A 17,340-nucleotide genomic window follows, 5' to 3' on the forward strand; every position below is an offset into this window, starting at 1 on the left:
GAAGTCTCCAAGGGGAGGTAAGCTCTTTTCTTATTTGTGAGGTTACGAATCTAAAACCCTTTTATTCTATTCTTTTCACGACATTTTCATGGACTCTATTGGTAAGAACTCATGAGTGAGTAATGGGTATCTCAAGTTCAAGTCTTCCCTTTTCATGAAATTTTGAAGCAAGCCCTTTGACTTGAATTTCTTAATTTAAAAATAAAGGTCTTCTCAATTACCATTCTCCTGAGGTTAAGTTTTATTTGTGGGATACTTTGTTGAGATTAAAGACCTTTTGAATAGGTATATGGAAAGCATAGATGCTCAAGTGAATGGATGAGATGGTTAGAGCGAATAGCTACGTAATAATCCATGTGATACCCTTGATTTTTCTAGTAGGATTAAAAAATAGTGGGTGTTTTTCGTGAAATTAGAACAATTGTTGCCAGCTATGATAAAGTATGAAGTTATGTTTCCATCCTTAACAAGATCTATCCTTGTTGTGGGGTACTTGTTGGAATAAGTATAGGCAATGCGTGAGTTCTAAGCCCCCATAGGAGGAAGGAAAAGGGTTAGGACTAATGTAGGACGGGTGCACTTGCCCATCGTAGCTTGTACTCTGTGTGCCTAACGTTGGACTATTTTGGTAGGACTTTTAAGTGGCAGTCTTGGATTGGCATGTGCAGGCCAACTACCCATTTGGGATATGACATGGGGTTAGACCTATTGTTGTCCAATTACTTGGTTGAATTATGGTCTTGATTCATTTGCTAATTAGCAAAGTGTGGAGATTTAGAAACATTAAATTATGACAATGGAACATTTTTATATTATGCACCCTTTTAGTGGTGTAACATATATTTAAATCGGTTATGGACATAGATCTAAATTGTTATAATAGATAGGGCTCATCGTGCTATAGAGATTGCTTAAGAACATCACCTAGTTTGGACTTGTAAAAGTTATTTTATCATAGAAAGAAAGAAAGTTGTGGATTGGACACCCAGTTGGGGGTTAGACACATTAGAGTGCACTTTTATAAGGCGAATGACCTTTGGGTCATTTAATTCTAAGGGTATCCTATTTGAGTAAATGGGGATTATCCATGAAGAGGTACCACCCTCTTCATGTTTCATTGTGTGCTTTTTCGGTTGCCATCCATGAATCCTGCACACAATAGTTTCCTCATTTCATGCTTGGACAAGACGGAAAACAATACTAGTTTGGGATGCACTTTTGCATTGAAGGGCCATATCTTGTGTCAATTTCTCTATCCCTTCACTTTTTATTTGTTGCATGTGGTATTCACATTCCGCATTAATCATCATTGAACAATGTGAGTGTTCATGAAAAAGAGAGAGGCCATTGCATTTCACTTGAGGGTCTTTAGAGCAATAGAGACAACTTTCTTAGGGCTTAAGAGGATTGATTTTCAAGAGAACTCAGTTAAAATGCCTTTAGAAAAAGAGGATGATCATGCAATAGACTAAGAGCCAGAATTTTCTCTTCCAGATGATCTCATAAATAAAGCTTTAATTTGACCAAGTGGTTTATCATTTGGATTTCCTATACTACCTTATCATATGTGCATTGATTATCATGCTTTTGAAGAGGGAAAGAACATATATATATATCAAGAAAGCCCAGATTGAACTCCAAGTTAGCGAACAAGACGAGGAAAGAATACTTTAATAAAGATGATTTGGTTTTGTTGAAGATTGTCAAAAGAAGTATCAACCTTGTGAAGGGATGTACGAGACATATCAAGATAGCATTGAAGTTCTATGATCCATTCAAAAATTTAGGAGTATTGTGTTCAAATGAGGATTCTTAAGCATATGAGTTGAAATTATTAGCTCACTATGGTTTTTGAGGAATGCTTTTCACGTAATAGATAATGCATCGATACTTTTGTAGTTTTGGACATTCAACATCAGGAGGAAACCTAACTTGGCAACAACGGGGTTGAAGTTCTTGCTCAAAGATAGATTGTATACCATAAAGAGAAGAGTACCCATGCAAACAAAAGCTATATGTGCCTGTTAAAGTTTTTAAAAGCCATTAGCTAGTGATTCATGATGGATGGAAGAAGAGAAGTTTAGGGGATTTTTTCAAATACTTGAAGATGATAGAGGCTATTCTAGACACAGTAGTGAAGTTTAAAAGTGTATGCAAGAGAAAAGAGGATAGCCACATGACGTGATCAAAAAGATCTCAAGAGACAATCGATAAGAGAGCCAAGTAGGAGGGAGTGTCATGACATGGAAAACATTTGTTAATCAGTAAAGTAGTCAAAATTTAGAAACATTGAATTATGGCATCGAAATATCATTGTATCGCACCCTCATGATTGGCCACACTTTGACCAAGATATACGGGTCGGTGCGAAATATCATTGTATCGCACCCTCATGATTGGCCACACTTTGACCAAGATATACGGGTCGGTGTTAGAGAGGGAACTCAGCAGTCACACAAAGGCTCGGGGGGCACGAGGGCAGTGGGCACTAGGATTCTGAAGACAATACTTTGCTCTAGATCACATCTTTACTCCGAGGGCTATCATTGAGGAGATGAGGTCCAAACACCAGAAATTCTAGCATGTTGTATAGACTTTCGAAAGGCATTCGACACTGTCCCACGATCTCACACGATTAGAAGACTACAGGAAATGCAGAATCCAGAGATGGGGTGTGATGAGCCTATATGAGTCAGTTAGAGACAGGGTTCATGCCCCAGGAGGTCTATTAGATTGGGTCGAGAGCACGATTGGGATGAAGCAGGGTTGCCCGCTCTCATCGACTCTCTTTGGGCTTTACATTGACGATCACTTCCTTCATAGACCGCCTAGGAGGCGAGGGATCATTATTGGCCGACCTCATGATACAGATATTGCTATACGTTGATGACATAGTCCTTATCTCATCTTCAACAGAGAGGCTACAGGTATTCTCCAGGGAGAGAGACCTAACAGTCAACCTTAGGAAGACCAAGGTTATGGTCTTCAACCACTCATCCCTCCCTTGACTCAGCTTCACTTATTGTGGTGAGCCAGTGGAGATAGTGCAATCCTTCACATATTTGGGAGCAATCTTCATAGGACCCCTTTTCACAATGATCCATGGAGCCTAGGCACGACTCACATGGAGATGAAGTGCTTTGGCCCGTTTGGAGAGAGAGTGTTTCCAGACACACTTCTAGGATCCACCAACAAAGTGTTGGCTTTTCGATACGCTAGTGCGATCGATTGCCATGTATGGAGCGAGTATGCAGCACCCTTCTAGGGACAAGATCTACTGATGGTAGAGCGGAAGAAGTTTGAGTGGCTACAGGTGGCTATGGGATCTAGGATGATTCAAAGTAAGCCCTCAACTCCACATGAGATAGTGCAGGAAGAGTTTGCCATGACACCACTGTAGGTTGATGCCATCTTCCATATATTGACATTCATTCATAGAGTATGCGACTTACCTCGATGGAACTATCGAGGCTCGCCTTGGAGTCATCCAGACGACTAGCAGAGAGTAGAATAGACACATGGTATACATGTATATCCACATGGTTTTCTAGGCACGGGATTCAGATGGACATGCTTTCCCCTTTCAGTACAACATGGATGCGCCTCCTCAGCCGATCCCACGAGATGAGATTAACCATATCATATGATTAGATCTACTCCATCTCCATACATCTTAAACTTGGGAGGGAGATCAGAAGCTCCGCATGAAGACCCAGTTCTATCGCGACCACTTCTTGAGAGTATTAGAGGAGGGATTCATCATCAAACCCCTCTATCTCAAGGACAAAGGAGTCTCACATGCAATGAGGATCGCCATTGGACAAGTGGGTTTCATCTCGTCAGTTGAGGATTGAGACAGGGAGAGCAACATGTATATCCAGAGTGCAGCAGATATGCATGCTATGCACATTGGGAGTGATTGAGACAGAGGAGCATTTTCTCTGTGCTTGTCTAGCCTATTATGAGATTAGGGAACGATATCATTGCCTCTATCAGAATGGGATCGACTTTGGCCTACTATCACAACGATCGATCCACTTCCATGACCATGTTTGCATTGGGCTCTATCTGCTTGAGATGCGCCGACACAGGGAGACTCTATTATGACATATGAGAGAGCAACAAGATGCGACCAGACCATAGAATACAGAGGTTGACCAGGCACAGTGATGTGTCACAAATTTTTATGCATTTGAGTCAGCTCTAGGACACAACGGAGGGAAGGAGGAGGAGCTAGCTTATATGTGGATAGTCTGGATTTTTGAGAGGACACAGAGGTTACCCATGACACGGAGAACGACTAGAGCACGCTCTAACGAGGTTCGGCATATCGCAGCTTTCCTCAGAGGAGACCGCTCGGGACGAGGGGTCACTTTGAACATAGCCCAACGGGTTCAGAGATCGTTGACTGAAACTGCGCCCCCCTCCGCCACCACAGTGTGAGGCAGCCCGACAGACACAAATCCAAGACATTTTCACCGCTCACAGACAAGCCACCATAGTACTTGGCTTCGATTTCTAAGTCCCAACTCTCAGCCTATCTCAGTTAGTTAGTACATGTTTTGCACTTAATTTTTGCTCGAGTTATTGAGCTCTCTATATTAGCATAGTATTTAGAAAGGGTCTTAGAGTGCCCTTTGCTCCAACACATTGTATCTTGTATGAGTTTTTCCCTTTTGGTGTATTTTGTACTTTGTCCCTTAGGCCTATAAGGCCTCCCACAAATGTTTATACATCTTTCTTTCTTTCTTTGTTTATTGCATATCATTCACATTGCACATTAATCACACAACAATCATGAAAGAGAGAGAGGCTATTGCATTTCATTGGTGTAGCTCTCAAATTGAGATATGTACTAGTGCACATTCTTAGTGGAGATTGGAATGGGCATCAAATCCAAACATTCAACTCTTGTGATCTCTGTTAGGCCTAATAAAAAGAGACTCTAATTCAACAGGGTGTTCACTCCCTTTTCTTTTATATTGGCATCATGTTTGCATATTGCTAGCGTTAGTGGGGGGCCAAAGCTATCATACTAGTTATTTACTGTGGAAGGTGAAGATTTGGAAGGCCAATGCCAATGTACAGATGAAGCTAGGCACATAATTTTTTGAAGGTCATTATCAGTACCTAGATGAAGCTGTAGAATGATAGTATTTGGAAGAAAGGGACACCTACTTATCTAAAGGAGGTAGAACCAATGATGCCATATTGCTTTCACTTGTCACAAGATAATTGGGGACTCAATGAGTTCTCATACTTTTGAAGGCCATATTTAAAGTGACCATGTCAATTGAAAGGCCACGTTAGTCATTAGCTGGCCATATCAAGACAACATTTGGAGACCAAGAAGTCATTTTGCAATGGATTCCTCGACAACCTAAGATCATCGTACATGAAATTGATCAATTGGAAAAAGAGCTTAGTGTTCCACTGTTGAGATATCAAGCTCTATCCCCGACATATCTCCTGGATGACTATCATTTATGTCACCGCCTATGTTAGTTGTACTTGTGGTGTAGTTAGACTACCACGTATGTTTTGGTTTGGGTTCACATATGAACCACGTATTCTAGGTTTTGACATATAGGGTATTTCCCTCTTCTATTGTATTGTTGTTGTGTGCAAAAGTGAAGAAAGGCTTCACCCTCCAACCTTGTGTCCTCTCTCTTTTGTGTGTTGTGAAGAAAGGTGGACTTGAGTCTCCTATCTCTCTCCCTTTTTCTTTGCATGGTATCAGAGCCTTGTTCGTGGTAAGGAGCTCAAGAAAGAAAGCCAAGTTTGTGGTGTCCTGGTAAGAGGACCAGTGTTGCTTTCCTACTTCATACACTAACCATACTCTTGTAGAACATGCTTTTATTAAGATTCTTATTATTTTTTTGTAGAGTAGTATTGCAAAGCATTTTAAGCCAATCACCTTTCAAGTGATGCCTGCCATGCTATTGCAATGATTAGAGAGAGCAAAGATGCTCGATGGAGAAAATGAAAAAGCCTTCCTTTTCTATAATCCAACAAGGGCAAGTCCAAGTACGATATCAATACCTCCTAATAAGGAGAAAAACTTTCAACTATAAAGGATTGTAGAAAGAAGAAATTAAAAAAATGGGAAAATGAGTGTAGGTAGGAGATAAAATAGCCATTCTCATTGAGATCTTCCTAGTCATGGAGCATTATGAGGCTCACTCAATGACACACTTTGAAGCACATGCCTAATCAGAATTAATATTATCCTTAAATCTAATACATAGTGTCTTTAGTGGCCATGGTGTTGAAGCGCTTTGCAAAATTGTTCCCACCAAAGAGTTACTCTCCAATTTCATCTATATCCATGACCTTTGCAAGAATCTCATTTCAATTAGTGCCTTGACTAAGGATAAGACTAAGATGGAGTTTGATGACTTGGAGATTTGTCATCAATTAGAAAACTCAAGAAAGGTGGGACTAAAGAGGAAGGTCTTTACAAGATCACAAGAATTTTAGTTGTGAATCAGATTGGGAACTCCAAGTTGTGGCACAAGAGGCTTGGACACATCATCTATACCATTTTTTCACATATGCAAAAGATTATCTTGGTAGACCTATAATGGGCCCCTTAAACATGATGCTAGATTCCATGGAGGGCAAGCAATATTGAGGTGCATTCTTAAAGGAGGTTGCCTTAAGGCAAAGATTGTGATCGAGTCTAAAATCTTTAAAAATTACAGTAAGATGACTAGATCCATTCCTAGGTCACTTTGTTTTCTCATCTTCGATGATGATTTCAACTATTTGATTTAGGTCACAAGCCTTTGCGAAGAATGTAATGTTGAGGACAAGAATGACTTGGGAAAAGTGTTGGGGTAAGAATGTTTGTTAAAATATTGAAGAACTCTAAAGTGTTGGAGTAAGAAAGTTTGTTAAAAATTCATACGATGAAGAGAAAGGGACCAAAGGTAGTTGACCAGAAAAGTAGAATGGGATTGCTCAATGGCAGTGATAGTTGATTTCAAATGATGGTCACCATAGCTTAATGTTTACTTTTATCCCTCTTGTTGCTTACTTCCATCTCTTTGTTTTTTTCCTTAAGATTTTGGTTCCATTCTTCCACATGCTTAACCCTTTTCATTCTTGAATGTACAAAAGCTCTTGATTGACTCTACATAAAATTTGCAACAATGAGATGACTAGATCTATTCCTATGTCACTTTGTTTTCTCATCTTCAATGATGATGTAAGCCATATGATTTAGGTTACAAGCCTTTGAGAATTTCAAAGAATGTAAGATTGAGGTCAAGAATGAGATGGGAAAATGATTGAAGAGCTTCAAAGGAAACAAGAATTTTCCTACCAATACAATCTCATTCATTTGGATTAATTTTTGGCCTTATTCTCTGTCCTTGGCCCAAGAAATGCACTGTTGCTACTACCATTCTTCATTTGTTTCAAAAATAGTGAATCTGTGTATCTTCATTTTAACCACGCCAAACTATCACAACACGTTATAAAGACATTAATTTTTCAGGTCTCCTTTAAAGATTGAAGTTGTTGCTATAGTTATCCATGATGGATTGAGAACAAGAAGCCCCTCTCCATGAGCTTAGTCATATTTTAAGGCTTCTTCCAAACATTCATACCATACTCAAGTGCCAATGATGATACCCATTGATGCATTGCAAACATCCATAACTCAAGCTAGTTCTTAATTGTTATTAGCTTGTATTGTTGTCTAGTTCCATTTCAAAATCTTAATATGAACTTTAGGCTAATCTTGTGTTGGCCTATGTGTGCATGATTTAGCTAGGATGATCAAAGTGGGTATCAAGGAATTGTTCAGCAAATAGGTCCTCCCAATTGAAAGGAATTCAAATTTAATAAATAGAAAAGGGAGGAGTGGAGGGATGGAAAGGCAAGGAGAGGGGTAAAAGAGGAGAGTGATTAATGAGGAAGGGAAGAGAGGCCCTTGTGGAGATTGATTGAGATTGTTATGGTAGTGGACCATATGAGTAGATAGGACCCATCATGCTATAGCCGCGCTACTTTAGAGCACCAAATTCAGACATGTAAAACTTATTTTATCAATCAAATAAAAAGGTGCAGTGGACACCTAGTTGGGGATTAGACACATTAGAGTGCACTTTTATAAGGTCCAGTGACCTTTAGGTCCTTTGATTCTAATTGTGCCGAAATGACTAGATGGGGATTGTCCATGAAGAGGTATCACCCTCTTTAGATGCCTTTTTGTTTGCCCTCACACAACTATTTCCCCATTGCATGCTTGTGGATTTTCTTGAGAAAGAGTTTAAAATACTACTTTGAGAGGTTGTTCTGCATTGAAGGGCCATATCTTGTGTCAATCTCTCTATCCCTACACTCTTTATTTAGTACGTGGCATTCTCATTCCACATTAATCGTACAAGAATATGAAGCATCATGAAAGAGAGAGAGGCCATTGCATTCACTTGAGGATCTTTACAGCAACAGAGACAAGTTTCTTAGGGCTTATGAGGATTAATTTTCAAGAGATGGCTCATTTGAAAATCCTATAGAAAGAGAGGATGATCATGTAATAGTCTTGGAGCTAGGAGCTTCTCCACCATGTACAGCAGCACCCAATAGGTTGAATGGGATAGAGATGAAGTACTTAATGATCTCTAAAATAAAGTTTTAATTTGACCAAGTAGTTGTCCATTTGGAACATCTGTACTACCACTCTATTGGTAAAAAGTAAGGATGGAACTTATCATATGTGCACTAATTACATGGAAAACAAACATATCAAGAAATCTCGAGTTCACAATCCAAGTTAGCTAAATAAGAAGAGGAAATAAGTTTACTTTGATAAAGATGATTTGGCCTTGTTGAAGATTGTCAAAAGAAGGGAAGCATGAGACATATCGAGATAGCATCAAAGTTCTATGATCCCCCGGGGGATTCACTCTTCATTAAAGGGGGACGTCACCTGCGTGCATGAACTTCAAGAAAACCCCCTATTTAAGATCCACGTAGGATGATAAAACCCCCCTATTTAAGCTTATAAGATACCACCAAAATTCCATTATGTCCCCCCCTTTCCTTAAATCTACATTCTCTCTCAAGCATTTAGATTACACAATAAGAAAATTTAGGCTACTTTCCGTATGACTATTTAAAACCATACACAAAATCAAACTTGTTTGGACTAGTTACCCAAGATAACCTATATTATGTCCCCCCTTCTTAAAAATGACATGGTCCCCCTAGCTTAAATTCAATATTGGGGAAAAAAAAGGACCCCCACCCCTAATGTATAAGCTTATGTCTCATTCCAAAAAAACCCCCTATTGTACACTCACGTGATATCATAAGTTTCCCCCTGTGAATCCCCCGGGTATGATCCATTCCAAGAGTATTGTATCCAAAAGAGGATTCTCAAGCAATGAGTTGAAACTATTAGCTATTGGTGGCATATAAGGAATGTTGTTCACATGAGTAATTGGAGGAGATACTACATTGTTCCTTTTGTATTCAACATTAAGAGAACCCCATCTTGACGAAGACAGGGTTGAAGTTCTTGCTTAGAAATAGATTGTGTACCATAAACAAAAGACCTATTGAAGTTTAAAAGCCATTAGCTAGTGACTCATAAGGGATGAAAGAAGAGTACTTTAGGGATTTACTTCAAATATCTAAAGATTATAAAGAGGCTATTCTAAATGCAATAGTGAGAAGACAAAGCGTATGCAAGAGAAACAAGGTAGCCATATGATGTGATCAAGAGGATCTCAAGAGACATTTTGAGAAGAGAATTTCTACTTTTCCAAGTGGGAGGGAGGCTCATGACATGGATATCATCTGCTAGTGGAGTAGTCAAGATTTTAGAAACATTGAATTAGGACATTGTAATATTATTATATTATGCACCATTTTGATGGTGCAAGATATGCTTACATTTATGAAGGACATCAACATTTTATGATGGTGCATAATATCATTATATTATGCACCGTTTTGATGGTGCAAGATCTGTTTATATTTATGAAGGACATCAACCAAGATTGTTATGGTGGTGGATTATATGAGTAAATAGGACCATCATCCTAGAGCCACTACTTCAAACGACACCAAATTCATATATGTAAAACTATTTTATCCATGAAATAAAAAGGGTCATATATTTAGTGGGAGATAAAACACATTAGAGTGCACTTTTATAATGTCCAATGTACATACTTATTTAGTCAATGGAGATTTTCCACAAATATATACCCTCCTTTTCATATCTCATTGTGTGCCTTTCTATTTGTCACCCATGCACAACTACTGCCCTCATTGCTTGCTTGTGGATTTGCTTGAGAAAGAGTTCAACGAATACTAGTGCGGGTTCCTCTTATACATTGGAGGACCATACCTTGTGTCAATTTCTCTATCCGTGACACTGTTTGTTTATTGCATGTCACACATTCCACTTTAGTATAACAAAACAATTATGGAAGAGAGAGAGATTCTTGTGCTTCATTGGCTCAACTCTAAGATTGAGATCTCTACTTGTGCACATTCTTAATGGAGATTGGAATGGGAATCAAGGCCAAAACTTCTATCACTATTTCCTTGTTTTCCTTTCTATTGAGTGCTAGTTAGTGTTTGCAATCTTGAGTTCTGGGCAAGTCCTGTTGTGAAGAAAGATCCATCCTTTTTTGGTGAGGGCTTCGCAAAAAAGATCATGCAGAGTGGTAGATGATGAATAGTTTACTCCTACATTTTAAAGAATACCTAGGGGTCTCCACATAGGATCTTTTCCATGTGTTCATTTGGAAGAAAATTCAAGAGGACATCCTACATTAGAGCAAGATCATTGTGTGCAACTTAAATACCTCCATTGATACCAATACAAAATGTGTTTGTTTGGCAACTCTTCTAGGTTCAAATGCAATCTGTACGCTGCTCCTTTGGTAGAGGAAAGCTGGGTTTCTATTGCATATAGGTAAGTAACAACCAATTTAAGAGGGAAGGATTGCCAAGAAGTTTGCAAAATGCATCATCAATGATAGATTTACCACAATAAATGGGTTACCACAACTGCATCACAGTGCCAATTGCATAATCAAACATAACCCAAGGATTGGTAATCAAATCGGTCTAGGGGAATGTTACCTTTGTGTGGGATGTGCACATTTCCCGAGCAAAAACCTACGAGCATAAAAGTCCAAGCGATAATGTTTGACACCAACCATGCTAGTATATTTCTCAAAGGAATATACAATTCTTTCTTAATTTCTCATTTATGGAACCATATACTTATTTATCATTATGTGTAGATCAACCTCCAATTGCATCAATCTGACTCTAGGTGGTTAAAAAAGTGCTCTCAACTGCCTCTGAGTGACCTTGTACCCCATGCCAAATGAGTGTGTGCGCGTGTGTGAATTTTCACCCCAAAAAAAAGTGTGCGCATGTGCGTGTGTGTGTGGTGTTTTGTTTGACCCCCATGAGCCTCCTCTAATGCGTCAATGTGACTCTAGGTCTCTACCTGCATCAACCCTCATGGACCTCTAATGATGAATCCATGTGACTGTAGGTAGCTCTCTTCAATGAGGTTAAACAAGTTGGTGCAACTACTCAGTCTCATATTTAAAAATATAAAGTAACAAAAATTGACAATAAAATAAAGTCTTCCAATATGTCACACCATACCGGGTTGAAGAGATCACGCCACAAGGGACATGTCGCATTGCAACCCTTGATGACGTAGAAATGGATGGCTTTGTCAATGGGAGCAAGCTTAAGCGTTATGGTGGTCCTTTAACCCAACAAACAATTCATGGCATCCATCAAGAAAAAGAGCTTAAGATAGACTGTGAGGTCTCTAGTAGAAAATACAAGTGATCAAGGAAGCAAGCGCACATCACGCTAAACTTAAACAAAAGGGCTTCATGAAAATATTCGAGGCAACTCTAGGACAGGAAGATCCGGGTAATCTAACAATCGATTATGCCAAGTTTCCAGTTCAGAGGTTAACGGGAAGACTGTACATGATTTCGAATTAGCATTGGTGGACTCAAGAGCAAACCACCACTTCATCTCGCAGGAGGTACATCGGGAACAATTACCAGGGATACTCCTTAAACCTAGCCCTGCCAGAACAAGGTATGTATACAATTTGTTATCTGGATATCGACTTAAGTGTGAATAACCATAGAGTAGGGAGCCACTTCTATATGTAATGCCCACAAGCACAATTGATGAACATGCATAGAAGTAATATCGTGTTTCATAGTATGGAAACAAATCCACATCCTATTGCACCTATGAGTAGATAAACAATCCTTTTCTTGCACTTGGAGTTGGAGTCTTTTACCGAGTATAGATGCCCATTGAATTCACATTGCACTTCACTGGGTATTGGAAGATTTAGTGACTAGATTTGTGACTTGCTTGGATCGAAATGTGTTGCTTTTCGAGTCAACAAAACAAGAGTCAAGGATCCAAACACAAGTCCAATGGATTCTCCTTTACTCTTGTTTTGTTGACCCCTCGGAACAAGTATTTTGCTCATTTTTTCAGAGTATAAACTTTGAATGGCATGAAAAATACAAATGAATGTTAGTAAACAAACAACCTTGCTAGCAGAAGGCCCCAGTGATGGAATAAGATCAAAGGAAACTAGCATGCAAGATGGAGAGCGTCTGAAAGGTTCTCAAGCTACTCAGGCCCTCTCGGGAGAGGAGTCTAGGTAGCTAGGGCCTTGGGAATACCTTGATCTATTATCCATCAACAAATACATATTCATCACACCTTCAGCTATAGTAGGATAACCCATGGCAATTCAGCAAATCATGAGATATGGTCAACCACGACTTCAAAGGATCAATAAGGGTATTGATGGGATGAGGAGGCTAAAAGTGAGGGCAGGGGTGATGCAAGGAGAATGGAGCTGAGAAGTAGATGGAGCATCTATGGTAGAGGTAGCAGTGACAGAAGGCTGGGGTTTGGATTCCTATCAATGTGAGGATTTATAAGAGAGGGCTGACAACATGGCCAAAAGGACGAAGAGGGGCATCTATCGAGAAGTTTGAAAGCATCAAGTGCTTGTAGTAGGTGAGACTCTTTACATTGCTACTTTGGCATGTGCTAACTTTCAATGCAAGATTAACATGGTTATTATGGGAGCTTCTTTTGTGAAATAGTCCATATAGGTGGTGGTAAAGTAGTTAGACTAGCCTTGGAGTTAGCTAGATTTCACCATTGCGTGAGGATACTTAAACCAAATTTTAGTGCTGCTAGACAACCACAATCAAATAGCGCATCTCACACAAATCACATCGACAGAATTGCTTTGGATGTCTTTGTAAAATAACTTATTTATTTAAGAAGGGAGCTATTAGGAAAGGGAAAGGGGAAGCCAACATGAGGGGACAAAAGTTCAAACATTACTATGGAGGGTCCCTCTTATTTATGTATGAGGACAAGTATTTAAGCCTCCATTCTTTTCCATAATTGATGTTCCCGAAAGCCTTAGCTTTCATTTCTACAAATCAACCAAATTTCTCAAGGTAAGGGCTTGGTTTAAGGGAAATGGAATCAAACATTACTATGGAGGGGGGTCCCTCTTATTTGTGTATGAGGACAAGTATTTAAGCCTCTATTTTTTTCCATAATTGACATTCCCGAAAGCCGTAGCTTTCATTTTTACAAATCAACCAAATTCTTTCATTTTTACAAATCAACCAAATTTCTCAAGGTAAGGGCTTGGTTTAAGGAAAATGGAATACTTTCATGAAATTAAGAACCTTGAAATGAGAAGGTAAGGGCTTGGTTTAAGGAAAATGGAATACTTTCATGAAATTAAGGACCTTCAAATGGGGAGTGTAGGTGTGAAAATCCGAGTGAATTAGGTTAACAACATTAGAAGCTATAGAATCTAAATTAGGTGAGACATTAGGAGCCATAGAATCTAAATTTGTATTTTCACCCAATAAAATCATCTTTTGTACAAGATTAGATGGAAGCCACATTAAACCATATAACCTAAATTTATAAACCCCCAAATGGGATCTAAATTTGATTCTGTTCATCAATTGATAACCAAAATTCACATGAACCAAATCAATTAACCTGACTTTGTGAGACTCTTCAACAATTTACCGAATCAAACAGTCTTGATCTACGTGTAAACAATGAGGAATAATTCACAAAGAGGAAAAGCAAGCAACATGTTGGACGAGAGATTTGGGGTCACTCTAAGGAGAAGGTAAAAGAAAAATTCACCTTGTAGTAGTCAGATTCTTGAAGTTGATGGCATTCATGACACACAAGCTCCAATGCCATAAATTCAAATTTAAATTTTAGAGCAAAAAACTAAACTCTAATATCCCTACACCTTGCCCAAACTATATCAATTACATATGCATTCACTAAAAAGCTCCCAATGAGAATTCTAAAAATACGCAGTCCAACAAATTTAGGTGATTCTAGTTACAAGATGTCCATGGCCACCAAAGTTTCCCTCCAAAATGCCCATGAACTTTTTGTGAACTTTTAGAACATCCTTCGGAGGCCCTTTTTAGATCCCAAAGATTCCTTTTCCATAATGCCATAATAGTAAAAAAAGAGTCCCTATTAAAATGTTAGTATTCAAAATACTAACTCCATTTATTTTCCTCAATGATGTTAACCTTAAATGCCACTATTCCTTACCTTAGCATGACGAATTATAGATTAGACCAAGTAAAGATCACTTAAGCAACCCCTAGACCAAAAGTCAAATGACTAGCATTGGAGGTGGCAACCTGGCAATATGTGTAGGCATCAACATTCAAAGCAATAATAGGAGAATATTCAACTTGAATAATCCAAAGCACCGACGTCCAAAACTCAAAAACTATGTAAAAATTTCCACAATGATGTTAACCTTAGAAGAACGCCACTATTCCTTACCCTAGCATGACCGAGCTATAAAAAACTTGAAGTAAAGATCACTTAACCAACCCCTAGAACATGATAGCATGGGAGGCAGCTTGCAACCTAGCAACATGTGTAGACGTCAACATTCAGAAGAATAATAGGAGAATATTTAATCCAAAGTACCAACCTCCAAAACTAACAAGCTATGTAAAATTGCACCACGATTCATAAGCTTCACCCAAAATAAGAGAGAGCAAAAGCTACTCAAATTTAAGGCCAAACAAAAAGCAGCAAAAAACAAACAAAAACTGAAAAACAAAGCAACAAACAAATAGAACCGCTTCAACTTACATAGAACGAGCCATTTGATCACGAGCCACCTACCTAGAACGTGGACTTATTAAAAACCTTTGTAGGGGATTGTCCCTATGTCCTTGCCTAGATACTTTCAAGGATTCAACATTTCAAGATTTAATCTTTTCATGAGTTGCAAATTAGTTGGAACTTGAGAGGAGATTTACAGGTCGTCTCGGAGAGTGAAGTAGAGACGTCACCAAACATATGCAGTTGAAACGGTTAGGAAACGAAACATCGAAAACAGAGACTGTAGTGACGTTGGGCGCTTCATATTTCAGCTTGCAAGAACCGTACATATGCACTTAAGAAAGAAAAACATGTCAAAGTCTACAACTTGGATAGTAGTCGAGAATCCCATACTTCAGATAAAAACATAAACAAGTGTCTATAAGAGCGCGTAATCCTATCAAGAGCAGCTTAAGAGATGTCAATATTTCGGATTTGGCCCCCTCTCTTTCCGCCTTTGTTGGGCACAGTTACATCGAGTACGCCGTCGTCAAAATGAGCCCTGATGTTATCCGGGTCCGCTCTCTCCGGCAGACGAAACCTTCGAGAGAAGCGTCCTCGGGGTCGCTCCATTCGACGCCAACTGTAGGACTCCGGAACATCCTCGCGCGGCCTCTCCCCGTTGATACGTAGAAAGCCGTCCTCCACAGATACTTTGATGTCGTCTCTCCTCAAACCTGCAAAGCTCACCTTGAGCGCGAGGCACAAGGCAGGAATATAAAGAAAACAGAAATCTGCTCTCCCGCGGCCATCACCGCGCTTCACTTACCTGGCAGATCAGCTCTGAAGAGATTCTCATCCGGGGTCTCCAACCAGTCGACCAGCATGTTGGCAGCGGCCTTGGCACGGCGGGACATGTGGCGGCGGGGGGTGTGATCAGGCGATGCCTGTACTTGGGTGAAATCGGTGGTATCCCAGAAGGTGTCGTCGAAGACGATGTCGTCAAAGAGATCATCACCGAAGAAGCGAGCACCACCTCGGCCGCCGAAGAAGGGAGCGACTGCCATTGCGAGTGGGAGTTGAGCGGCAACCAAACGGCAAACTCAAAACCAACAATGCCAAAACAGACACAATCTCCGAAACTCTGAAGATCACCGGATCAATATGAGCTTTCTTGAGGCAATTAAATCCGCTACAAGAACGTTCTACTTTGTGAGCGCTCTATAGCAACTCCCACCTGGCAGCCCATTCTGCAGTCCAGTTGGAGAATCCATTCAAATTTAGAAACAGAATGGTTCAATTCAAATGCAACTTCCGTAACCAAGAATACGCGCTCTTCCCATGGGAATGGGCTCTCACATTTCCGCTCATGGACTTCTAAGTCTTTAGGATGGGCTTAGTCTAGGGTGGCGGCAAAGGAGCTTAGAAGGAGGAAGGCCGCTCCTATGTGTTGTTCACAGGCGCTATGTGGTGTTCACACGGCGCAGACAAAGACTCGAGCCTGTTTGATGCATGCACACACACACACACACACATCCATATTCACATCCATATCAATCTCTCTCTCTCTCTCTCTCTCTCTCTCTCTCTCTCTCTCTATATATATATATGTGTGTGTGTGTATGTATGTATGTATGTATGTATGTACAAGCCACCGATTACTTCACCAAGTGGGTAGAAGGATGAGCCACAGTGAAGGCCGATGCGAGATCCACTGCCAAATTCTTATATGAACAAGTCATTACGCGGTTCGGATGTCCATTGGAGTTAGTTAGCGACCAAGGAACTCACTTCCTCAGCGAAACGATAGCAATCCTGACTAGTGAGTTTATGATCATACATAGGAAGTCAATGCCATACTACCCTAGGGCAAATGGCTTGGCCGAGAGATCTAATAAAACGTGCTGCAAGATCATCACCCGTACAGTAGAAGCCAGTACATGTATATATGTATGTATGTATGTTCATACATACATACATACATACATACATACATACATACATACATACATACATATATATATATATATATATATATATATATATTACTCACATGCACTCGTAGTGGATGCCCTATATTCTGCTTCTGTTGAAGACAAAGAAACAGTTGGCTATTTGTTTGACAACCATGATATAGCACCTTTACCAAGGAAAAATGCATATCCTTATGGATCTCCT

The 17,340-nt window shown here is 39.7% G+C and overlaps 1 protein-coding gene across 1 annotated transcript; it reads right to left on the reverse strand.

Moving 5' to 3' along the window:
- Positions 1 to 15,519: 15,519 nt before the first annotated feature.
- Positions 15,520 to 16,306, reverse strand: LOC147890746 (17.6 kDa class I heat shock protein 3-like). The gene is made up of 2 exons (XM_087390094.1): positions 15,992 to 16,306; positions 15,520 to 15,899 (listed from the first exon to the last, which is right to left on the reverse strand). The coding sequence occupies exons 1-2, from the start codon at positions 16,227 to 16,229 to the stop codon at positions 15,634 to 15,636; spliced, it is 504 nt and encodes a 167-aa protein (XP_087246220.1). The 5' UTR covers positions 16,230 to 16,306; the 3' UTR covers positions 15,520 to 15,633.
- Between the last annotated feature and the right edge of the window lie 1,034 nt (positions 16,307 to 17,340).

The sequence above is a fragment of the Dipteris shenzhenensis genome, chromosome 18, assembly GCF_047967505.1.
Source record: "Dipteris shenzhenensis isolate YYH24624 ecotype China chromosome 18, Dip_SZ_1.0, whole genome shotgun sequence".
Lineage (NCBI taxonomy): Eukaryota > Viridiplantae > Streptophyta > Polypodiopsida > Gleicheniales > Dipteridaceae > Dipteris > Dipteris shenzhenensis.

Bases quoted from the DNA above. Each gene is read 5' to 3' on its own strand.
- LOC147890746 (XM_087390094.1), bottom strand. From the start codon at position 16,229: ATGGCAGTCGCTCCCTTCTTCGGCGGCCGAGGTGGTGCTCGCTTCTTC. The intron at 15,900-15,991 runs GTAAGTGAAGCG...TGAGCTTTGCAG, and splicing joins CTTCAGAGCTGATCTGCCAG to GTTTGAGGAGAGACGACATC.